At 40.0% G+C, this 11,632-nt stretch overlaps 1 protein-coding gene across 1 annotated transcript; it reads right to left on the bottom strand.

Moving 5' to 3' along the window:
* Nucleotides 1-2,981: 2,981 nt before the first annotated feature.
* si:dkey-8e10.3 (serine/threonine-protein kinase SBK1) lies at nucleotides 2,982-11,272 on the bottom strand. Its single transcript, XM_061057627.1, has 4 exons — nucleotides 11,039-11,272; nucleotides 6,948-7,116; nucleotides 4,899-5,101; nucleotides 2,982-3,671 (listed from the first exon to the last, which is right to left on the bottom strand). The coding sequence occupies exons 2-4, from the start codon at nucleotides 7,114-7,116 to the stop codon at nucleotides 3,018-3,020; spliced, it is 1,026 nt and encodes a 341-aa protein (XP_060913610.1). The 5' UTR covers nucleotides 11,039-11,272; the 3' UTR covers nucleotides 2,982-3,017.
* Nucleotides 11,273-11,632: the final 360 nt, after the last annotated feature.

Here is an 11,632-nt window from a genome sequence, read left to right on the forward strand (position 1 = left end):
TGCTTTTTAATCTTATTTTATTGGATACCTTCTATTCAGTTCAAACAACAATTCAAGCAATTAAGTCTATTGATAACTGCACAGTTATTTTAGTTAACTGTTCATCAATCTGTTCTTTATTATTTTTCAGCGTGTAGCAGCAATAAATCTGTGTATGTGATGGTGCCATTAAATCAAATGTGTGCTTCTTTCTTTGGTGAGTTAATGACCTCTAATGTTACAGCATGATCTCCAAGCTTATTGGACAGCAGCACACAATGGTTTAAACCTCTAATCATATCATAATAAGTAATAACAGACCTGAAATAAACAGAGGTCTTCCTTTTAAATTCAAACCTGCTTTTATTTTGAATTAAATTAAGAAACTTCTGGTAGATCGAAGTTTATGAAATTAGCATACCACAGAAAAAGAGACTTGTTACAGATCAAAAACAAAGAACGTTAAAAGGGAAATGTTTAAAGCTTTGGTCTATCAAGCTTAGATCATTCCTCTGCTGGAGGATAAATGAATGTATCTGTCATGTGCATGATGATGATTTACTGGAGTGCTGGTTAAGAATTCAAGTATCAGTAACACGACAGCAGTGTAGATAACATGAAAAAAGAAACTCTCTGACCACAGTGCATTTCATAACAGCATGATATGATCTTTACTCAGCAGGAAAAGGAAATACAAGATGTTTCATGTAGATGTAGTTTTGTGGAAATCATACCTTGCTTATCTGTTTGTCAGGTTTTTGCAGGAAAGCACCACTTTGCTCACATGCATGAAAAAGTAAATTTAAATAGCTGTATAAGAAAAACAGGAAAATCTCTGGAGGCTACTCCTGTTTGTACTGTAGGGCTCTTTGTAAGTTCTTGTGCAAGGCTTGTTGTCCACAAGATTAACACAATGGTTGTAATGCCTTGTTACACGCATCAGGCATGCAGCACATTATTTAAATCTTCTGAGCCACTGGGTGTGATATGTGTGTGAACACCAGCACAGATAGTTGGTGAGTCAAATACCGACACGGGCTTTGCAGTCAGAGTTTCCCTCGTCTGTATTAGTGTTTGTATGACAGGCCTGAGTGTGCAGCCGGGGCTTAGGGGTCAGCTGAAAGATGACCATGGTTAATGTAATACCTTGTCAATGCTGTAAAGCACGAGGGGGCATGCAGGTTCAGGCTCCAGGCCAAGTTTAGGTCTGCCCTCCTTAGAGGCCAACATGTCCTGTCCAAAAAGCACCTGCAACATCTCGTATGCCCAAAACAAGAGGCCGTCCATCAGTAAAAAGCCAGGTGTAGCAGTGATCACTCAATGTAAAGGGACTGAGGAAGGCAGGGTTCACAATAAGTTAGACAGAGCTGTGACTAAGGTCAGTGATCCCACTTCAAAGAGAGAAACACGATATCTGCCCAGGAGACAAGATGAAAAAAAGCAAGACAAAGAGGAAGGATGTTTTTATTTTATTTCATTCATAATCATGTTCTCACAGCATGACCATACATACAATGCATAACTGTATACATATGTGTTCATACCCTTATATACATAGGGAAATTCAAAATGAAAACTACATAACAGCATACTAAAATTTAACAAACTGTTACTCTTGAACAGTAAAATGAATTACAATATTTCCCAAATGTTGATTATACTATACATAGACTACCATTCAGAAAATAAATATATCAAACATCAGATTTGGATATTAGTTGCAGGTAAAAGTGATATTTATAAAAAGTTGATATTAAGGTTGACCTGCAAGTTAAGAAAAAGCTTATTTCTCAGTTATAGGACCCTTTAGAACTGGTATCTAGATATAAATGGTATTTATAGCCATCCCAAAAACTAGTCTGACGACGAGAGGAGACCATGCTTTTTTTATTTATAGCTCCAACACTTTGGAACAACACTATACAGTATGCTGTTGACTGTACCACTTTGTAAATACTGCTGTTTTTAAAATTTGATCTATAAATAAAGCTGGATTGGATTGCATAAATGTAAAGACGGTTTATGAAAATGAATTTAATAAAAACTCAAACAATAGAACAAGTTTTATTTATTTTTGTTGCAACAGACAGTAAAAAATAGACAATACTGCAATGCTTAAACTTTTTTTTTTTCCATTTTAAAATTTGGCAAACCAAGAAAGGGTCTTCACTCAAAATCACATTGTTTTACTGGAATATTTTCAATGAAGCTTATTTAGGTAGAATCTGAAATTTTGTAAGACAATGTAGGGATGATTAAAGGAAGAATGTGTGACTTTTTGATCCAGTAGATGTCGCCCTTGAGCACCAGCATGCAACCAAAACACATAATGCTGTTTGGCGACACCTCCGCGAGACACCTCCAACCCCCTCTCCACTCGCGTTTGCAGGAAGGAGGTATGAATTAGAATGCACCATAATTAAGCAGAATTAAGCAAAGCAGACAAAATGGTCCTTTGCTCAAGCTGCAATTGGCTGTGGCCTGCGTTGTTGTGTTTGCAGGCTTATTTTAGCACACTTTGGCAAACTCGTAGCTTTGTATTGCACATAAATTGACAAAAAAAATTCTGTGATCTAAACACACTTACGTGACATCCAAATAAGCAGAGTATGTTATCCTTCTTTTCTCTAGTCCATGACTAAAACAGCTTTATATGCAAGGCCGTCCTGTCCATGTAAACATGATGTAAACACGGCTCTGACAACAGTACAGCTAGCGGTACTCGAGCTTCTCACTCATTTTAGACAGTCACGACTCAGAGAGACATTTAAAGAGGATAAACTTGATTTCTGCTGTATTTATGTGTAAAATGTTGCACATTCTTCCTTTAAGTGCCTGTCTAAATCATATTTATTATAGGACACAAGCTTCAAAGTAATGTGTCTCCCCGCTACAAGATGTAAACCCAAAATCTCTCATCACTGCAAATCATGCCCGATAGCAGGTGTGATCTCTGCATGTCTATCATTTTTCTCATGGCAAAGCAAATAGAAGCCACAGGTTATATAAAAATGCAGTCTGTAAGAGGTATGGTTTTCTTACAGTTGGCAATGTCCAGCATTACTTACAGAGGCACTGACTTTTTCTTTTTCTGTTGTCTGCTCCTGCTCCATCCCATTTACGTTCCCAAGCCAGTCCTTTTCCACGTACGCCCTTACTTCCCCGACTGTGCACCTCTTTTCTACATCTGGAGCCAGGAGCTTACCAAACATCTCCATGGCATCTGGAGTGAATCTTTTCCACAGAGGAGGAATATCTTCCTCAGCGGTGGGCCTCTCCTCCATTCTGCACCAGTCTGCAAACTCCAGGTAGAAGTCGTCTGAGTCCATGCAGCATTCCCAGGGGAAATAGCCTGTAAGGACGCAGAAGATAACCACTCCGAAAGCCCAGGTGTCCAGGCTTGGCTCCACACTGAGAGGAGGAGCAGTCACTTCTTTCTTGCCATCCAGCAGGGCCATGGTACAAAGCTCTGGGGCCATGTAAGGCAGGGTTCCTGTGATGAAGCGGATCAGAGTGCCTCTCTTCTGGGCTAAGCCAAAATCTGCCAGCTTGACCTGACAGCAGTGGTTGTCCAACAGCAGGATGTTTTCAGGCTTGACATCGCGGTGGACCAGGCCATGGCTGTGAATGTACTCCAACGCACTGGCAACCTGGAGAACACAGCGTTTTACCGCAGACTCTGGGATACCCACCTGGAACCATAAGACAAGGAGGCTATTTTTGTCACTTAAAAAAGGCCAACATAAAAGCTAGGGCATAGGGTTGTTATCAACATTTGCAGGTAAACAACTTGGAGTGGGTTGTTTGCTCTTATTTAGGTAACCTCTGATTTTTCCTAAGACTAAAACAGTTTTGTTCCTACCAGCAAAGGCTTTGGTTAAAGTGTATAGAATACATTTTCTTCTCAATGAAGTAGACACTCTTGAAGGCTTTAGAAAGTTAACTTCCGACTTGGACATAAGTGGTAGCACTTCTTAACTTTATAGTCTGAGATGGCAAAGGCAGTGAGGTCTGGACATTTGAATTAAGCCAAATGTTCTTCTAACCTTTCTAGATCTTCTGCCCACAGTCACAACATGGCTCTTAGAAGGCCATTGTTGAGTCTTTTATCAGATAACAATTGGATGAATTGCCCAGAACATGGGCTCAGAATTTCATGGCGCCTCCTGATATTTCCACTTAGGTCAAAAAGTTAACTCGTTCAGTGGATTCATTGCATGATTGGAAAGAATATTTGAACACATTTGTTACGTTTGATGGCTGATTGAGATAAAAAAAAAAGTGTGAAAGCCAAGAAGTAGCTGATTATTTCTGTGACATAAAGGACAGTAACCAACTACAATCACCTTGAGCTCTGCCTACTCCTTAACCTTGAAGACACAGATGTAAATGTAAGCATCTTTTTCTGATAATAAGACTGTGTTTAATAGTGTAACTCGCAAATGCTCAGTGCATTTCTTTTACTACTGCCAATACAAGACATCTCAATTAGAGCGGAAATCAACCCGTGCTTTAACACAGTGATCTTCACATTTGTGGTTTCAGCAGAAATGTATAATTAACAACTGGATAATTTGACATTGGTGGAATTAGTTGCCATCATTTCTGTTTTTCTCGTTGGATGATCTTTAATAGCATAACTTTTCATCAAGAGTTATAATCAGGTAAGAATTATATTTGATTTCTGACCAAATTCTTGCAATCAGCGATCGGCAAATATAAACATGCTAACACGCTGAACCAAAATGGCCACCATGGTAAACACTATACCATGCCAGATTTCTGAGCTCCTGGAATCTGACATTAGCATTCATCTCAAAGTACCACTGTATTGAAATACAACCTCACAGGCCCACTAGTGCTGCTGCTGCTGCTGATGTCGACTCTCTTGGTTCTTGATTTGCCAATGTATGACTCACCTTTGGCTGGATGACAGCAAACAGGTCCCTGCCAATGACGAGCTCCTGTGCAAAGCAGTAGTGGTCATTAGACTGGAAGGCAATGCCAAAGAGGCCCACGATGCAGGGGTGGCAAGACAGGTGTAAGGAGATGCAGTACTCTCGCAGAAAGCCCTGCAGCTTAGTCGAGGCTTTGGGCATCACTTTCAAGGCCATGGGAGTCCCTGGAGATCAGCCATACTTCATTTTAGTTGTCATTACCATAGCTGATGCGAAAACATTTTTTTAAATGCAGACAATTACATGTATTTCTGACTTGAGTGATACCCTACTGATTTATAGTATAGGCGGTACAATTTAAAGAGTAGCATTGGACAAAAGCATGGCTACAACCTTGAACTACTACCAGGTCCCCTCTACCCCTGACCACTCACTCCAATGGCTTTCAAATCCAAAACCTTCAGGCCTCAGGCCAGCACCACCACTCTGCATTCTGCCCTGCCCTTTGTCTGCTCCGACCCAGTCATTGATCCATTTTGGCAGCACTCTTTTCCCCTCAGGGTTGTCTGGGGTTTGAATCAGAAGAGTGCAGTCCTTATCTATGGTAGTACTTAAGCCACCTGTCCTGATTTTACTGTAGTCGTTTTGCAAAGATACTTCCTTCCCTCTTCATGGCTCTCTGATTTGCAGTTGCCAGTTTCTCTAAAGTCCTTTCAGACTGTTTTTAATACTTTCTAAAGCTAGTCCAAAATGTTGCAGCCTGTGTACTGCTGTACTGATACTATATGTATTGCTTCTGGTATTGAAAGTCTTGAGGATTTGTATGGGAGGCAGACCCTTCAATTACAGATTTCAAGAGTAGGCCTAAAACCAGTGTTTTTAGCTTAATATGCAAAGGGCTGGTTCAGGATTGCCTTGGATCAGCACCTAATTATGCTGCTATAGGCTAAGGGCCTGATAACACAGAGACAGGTCGTGACACATGACCGCTCCTGTAGCCCCTTTTCTAGAGGGGAAAAATTGCTCGGAGCACCTGTGGAGTGGACTGCGCGCACATACAGGGGATCAAATACAATGAGTGGGAAAATGAATTTGAGCAAACATAGAGCTCTCGCCATTGCTTTGCTCCTAGACCATGAGGAGAAAAAGTGTAAAAAAAAAAGAGGTAGAGGCTCCAACTTGATTTAATTGGCTGCTTATGCCAAAAGTGACATTTAGTCTTTGTTTGTTCGTTGCTACCATAGTAGCCTAGTGTTTACAGCTGGGTGTAGGCCGCCAAGATCCAGAGTTTTTATTGGATGGGTCCCTGTACATTTTTGCCCAGGGTCCCAACAGACTCTACAACCGCCACTAGGTTACAATTTTTAATGCTTGTTTAACGCTGCCTTAGGGGTAGGTGTCTGACGAGATGATTTACAGCACACTGGAGAAATGTTAAAATATCACATTTCCACAGAAAGGATTCATAGAGTTAAAGTTTTACTGGATGAGATTTTTTTTAAATTAGTATTGCAGACCAAGATCAGTAAAGACAGCTTTGTCCACAGGGGCGTCAGAATCACCTAACAATCAAAAGCTTCAAGTCGCTTTTATCTATTGCTGCTGTTGTTGTCTCTTTATTTCTGTCTGTTTGCATTTCTTGTTTGCTTATCTTCCCGTCCATTTGTTTGTTTGTCCCTATTACTGTTTCCAAATTCTTGGTCATTGGCAAATTCATTGTATATAATATTACAAACTAGAGTACAGTCTAAACATGCTCTATATTCAAAGTGTCAGTGGTAACTCTACTTGTGATTTGATGCTTTATAAATATGAAATGGTTTATATTGATTGAAGTCACATACCAAAAGTGTAAACACGTTATCTGAGGTTCTGAAAAATGACCTATGAAATATGAAAATACATTTTTGTTGCGTTATTAATCCCATGCAGCTGGCATAACAAACGCTGAGCAATAAAACGTAACACCTACTTTCCTCGGATAAAGCAGCTTCAGATTAGTAAATGTACATTTTATACAAGGCTATTCTATTTTTTAAAAGAGACCAGAAATAAAGCGTGTAGTTATACCCCTGAAGCGATGTGTCACCAGCAGCACTTTGCCGAACTTCCCCCTGCCGATCTCCTTGATGATGTTGAAGTGTTCCTGGATCTCCAGGTTACCGAGGCTCTGTGACGTCAGCTCCATCAGCTCGTCGATCAGACTGCCATCAGCCAGGCTCAGGCCCAGCTCAATCATCTTCAACATGATGAAAGACAGGACAAAACATCCATTATTTACTTCATAAGTTCAGGAATTTGCATTACAGACTGCCGTGAGATGCACAATTGTATGGTCATAAAATCACAGCTACATTTAAGGTTATTATGATCTCCACCAACCCAAAGGTGCCAGTATGGTTCAGCAAAATGTCTTGTATGGAAATACTTTTCCCACATGGTAAAGTTTGCTACATCTGTTTTCTTCTATTGTGAACTTTGGCTTGCGTTTTAGAGCTGGTTACACTCCAAGATGTTAATATTTAAAGGTCAGACCTCACATCAACAGGCGGAAGAATGGACTCAACCTTTTGGGAAATCTCTTCAATATATGATGGGGAAAGAAGCGCACGGAAACTTGCTGCCTGTCTGGATTTGTATGTTAGACTGAGACTCTGTTTGTTCTTTTTGTTTGTACCTTTAGTCGATTGTTTTTCATACTGTATCAGCGCTAGCGCTAATGAGTGATGTTATTGCGGAAAATGTGGCTTAATGTTTGTATCTGAATGTTGTAAAATAAAGGGGGAAATAAAAAGTTTGCTTTATCTGATCTCTTTTTTAAAATCAGCCATTTCTGCCTCTTTCCGTGTGACCGAGTCGGTGCAGCAACATGAAAGTCTTAAAAGAAAGAACATGCTGAACTGTTGATCGTTTAGATTGGGCTGTATGGATTCTTTATCTTACCTAGTAATCAGCAGATTGTTTTTTTTATCACTTTAATTGTGTCTCTTGTTATCAAAAAATGTCTTCATTTGCAAAAGCAGTGAAGATTCTCCCTTTGCTATCTTCAAAGGCAGTGGAAACCTGTGAAACCTATTTTAAAAGTTGTATGCAGCAGATTTTCTGTCCAGATTTTTCCTTGACAATTAAATTAGATGAATATTTAAAACACATAGTCATTTATATAATCATGAAGACATATGGGTCGCCTGAGGTGCATGGGCTTGGGGATGCCGACGCTAGGTTAGCCAAAGCACTCTCAAGAAATGTCTGAGATTTCATTATATTTCCTTTTCCAGTTTCTTTTGAGTCGTATAGCCTATATTTCAGTTTTAATGAAGACACAAAAAAACATGTTTGTTTTTAAATAATACAAATAAAAACCAGAATCAGGTGATTAAATTCAGCCAATGGCGCAGCACGCATTGAATGTTGACCTTACTGCACTTCCTTTTAGCCAGAGCGCAACGTTTTGAAGTTTCGCTGGTTTGGCATCACGGTTCGTCAAACATCCATGCAGAGACTCAATCAAACACTGTAAACAGAGTGATGATGAACTTAGTAAGGCTCATACAGGTGGTGCTGTTTATTGGGCTGAGAAACTTTTTGAAACGCCACTATAAGAAAAGCTGGAGGATTGGGACGAGGAAGGCGGAGGAGGAAGGCCCGCGTCTTCTCCTGTGGATCCTGGCATTACCGCTGATATGTGGCAGTAATCCCCGTGAGAGTCCACGAAGAATTTTAACAAGACCTATCTGAGGACCAGCAGCGGAGACTGACGGACCTGTAACCTGGCATTGTTGGAGATCAACACCAGAAGACCAAGGGCCCTGGACAGGATGCCGTCACCCTAAACCATGACGACAGACGGACCATGAAGACATCAACAGGTAGGAGCGCGTTTTTCCAAACTGCCGTGTAGTGATGCTTTTGGAGTGAGGCACACGTTCTGAATTGTTGTTGGCTACTTGTTTTTGTGCGCTGCTCATTATCAATCAATATGGAAATGAATTATCTTGATCTAGTTTGTGTGATCTTAAGATCTGAGGGTAACGTAAGCATAAAATGAAATGTAGGATGCTTCCTGCGTGTGTGCAGGTTCTGTCACTGGATCAGTTTCGCTTGTTTTTACAATCAGAAGTGTGCATGTAGACATGCTTGTAAATTTGCCTTCAGCTGAATATTCCACCAATTGTTTAACATAGGAAGACCTGTCCCCTAATGTGGTGGTGGGACTGTTGTTCGCTGTGCGTCTGTGCGCTTCTTGGTGCGTAAACGCGTCAGTGGTGTTGTGAGTCAGCGCGTGAATTCAAAAATCATTTAATGTGGGACATGGCCGGAGCATGACCCATATTCAGCCCGGGAGTTTCATGGTTCAGACCAGCCCACTTTAGTTAAAAACCTTTTTCTGGAGATACGATTTTAGCTTAGTAGGCTATAGGCTAAGTCAGAAATAGAGTCCTATTCTTTACAGCCTTGTTATTCAAAGTGTGTTTTATCAAAAATCATAATATTCATATCATTATTATTATTATTATTATTATTATATTTTCATTAGAATGACTGAATCCTACTGCTCACTCTGGGGTTATAGGCTCGTGCTTTGTGCTTAGTAGTGGCTCTGCACTCTCTCAGCTGCTGAGGAGCGACATGGCTCTGTGTCACACTTAGTTCTTGTTGAAACAAACAACTAGTTTTCCAGATTAGCCACTCTGGGCCCGATTTTGGTGCAAAAAGACGGGCACCCCCATAGCACCTGCAAAAAACATCACTGGCGCCCTCATGATGGACTCTCTTCTTTTGATTTCTGATCCTTGTTAGACTTAATTTTTTACAGACTGCTTCTGTTGGACCACAAATTTACCCAAACAATATCCACATTTATGTAACTCTTCCTATTTAAAGACAAATATTTCAACATTTCATCACTTATGTATCCAACTACAAGTACAAATTTAAAAGGTAGAAAAATGTCTGCCATCCACATCCCCTAACACTAACAGTAATGAGGCATCCCGGTGTCCTCGTGGGAACCATTTAACTTCAGTGACCCTGGTTCAATTCTGGCCGAGGACCGAGGATGAAAGAAAGAATAACAACAGTAAACTAAGCGCTCAGAATGACCCTCATTAGTGTGTTTAATAGTGCTAATACTTACTCAGGATTGCTCTTTCTATTTTGGTTTCACTAATGCATGAAGTCATCTACAGACAATGTTTTTGTTATTCAAACAGAGATGCTCTTTACTGAGGACAGGCATGTTGAACTCATCTACACTGTGTTATCTTCTGCTTTTTTCATTTTTATATATATCGTTCAGATATTTTATCTGCCGATATTAGGATTATTTTTTTTTTTCTATTTTTCCGATAATTACATTTTAACCAATATAATCAACCGATATTCATGACGTTCATTTACTTATTAACAAGCCTACACCTGTGAGGGTATGCAAGCCGCCATTGAACACAGAGAAGAAGAACAACAAGGAGCGTACCCGCAGCAAGCGTCATTACGACATCACCCGTGTGGATGTTTTGTACCATATCAGAGCAGAGTAACATGATTGCAATTTGCAAAAACCAGTGCCGCAAGGATTCAGAGGGGAGGAAAAAATGTCTCAAGTTTTAACACACTGAATATTATTATGAAGAGTCGTCATGGCAATGAAGACGTATTAAAGTAACAAGAAGAAGAAGCATTATAGCCGATAGCATTAGCACCAAGTCAAAGTGGAGAACTGGAGCAATAACTCTACAGGCATTTTAAAACTGAGTTTGCAAAATCACTTTTTTTGTCATTCATTGGAAGGAAATCAAAATAAAAGCATCACTAGCTCCAAACACCTGCTCGCTTTCCTGCTTTGTTGACTACATATTGAACCTTGTTTTCCCCCCACATGTGGATGAACTACATTTTATGGACTTCTTTTCAATATGCAATAATGTAAAAATATATCTGTAATCTTATTGATATCGGCCATCGGGAGCAGGTGCATTTAAGTACATATATTGTCAGTTTTCATGAAAAGACTGATTGAGTCTCATATTTAGGTATTTTTAGTGCATGCTTCAAGTTCATAAATTATGGGAAATTGCACAAAATAACACACAGAATTTTCTATCTTTAAAAGTTGTGGTGTAAAGTAATTGCAGTGTTTGATATCACTATTTCAGTCCTACCTTTTATAAAGCTGGTTCCCAATACAGTCACTGGAGTCTGAAAAGTAGCTAACCAAACACACCAAAGGACTGACACACTCTCACACCACCACGCATACACCTGATTAAATAGAACCAACGACGAGTGTCCAGTCAGTCCTCCACCTTCAGTGCTGCTGCAGGATCAGCGTGCAGAGAGGACCTGAGAGCTTCCACTGCCCAGCATGCAGCTCTGCTCTCAACTGCTGCCATGGGGACAGAGCCCACTTTAACAGCTGATTACAAACTGCCTCTGTAAAGGGCACACACACACACACACACACACACACACACACACACTGGCCTTAATAGAGTATAATCTGATAGGTACTTTTAAGTATAAGTAAATACATTTGCATTTGAATTAACATCACTCACATATGTCACAGTCACAGGGATAATGTGTAGAGCTACAACAGACGGTTGTGCTGCATACAGTATTGCATGGAAACAGCTTAACAGTCACTATAAAGACTTCTATGTGTGATTTGATAAAATAGTTCAATTTTATTCAGGACTAAAAAATATTTGCATCTGTGCAAAAAATTAGCAATTCTTTGGTATGTGTTAAATGAA

This window comes from Labrus mixtus, chromosome 15, assembly GCF_963584025.1.
Source record: "Labrus mixtus chromosome 15, fLabMix1.1, whole genome shotgun sequence".
NCBI classification, from domain to species: domain Eukaryota; kingdom Metazoa; phylum Chordata; class Actinopteri; order Labriformes; family Labridae; genus Labrus; species Labrus mixtus.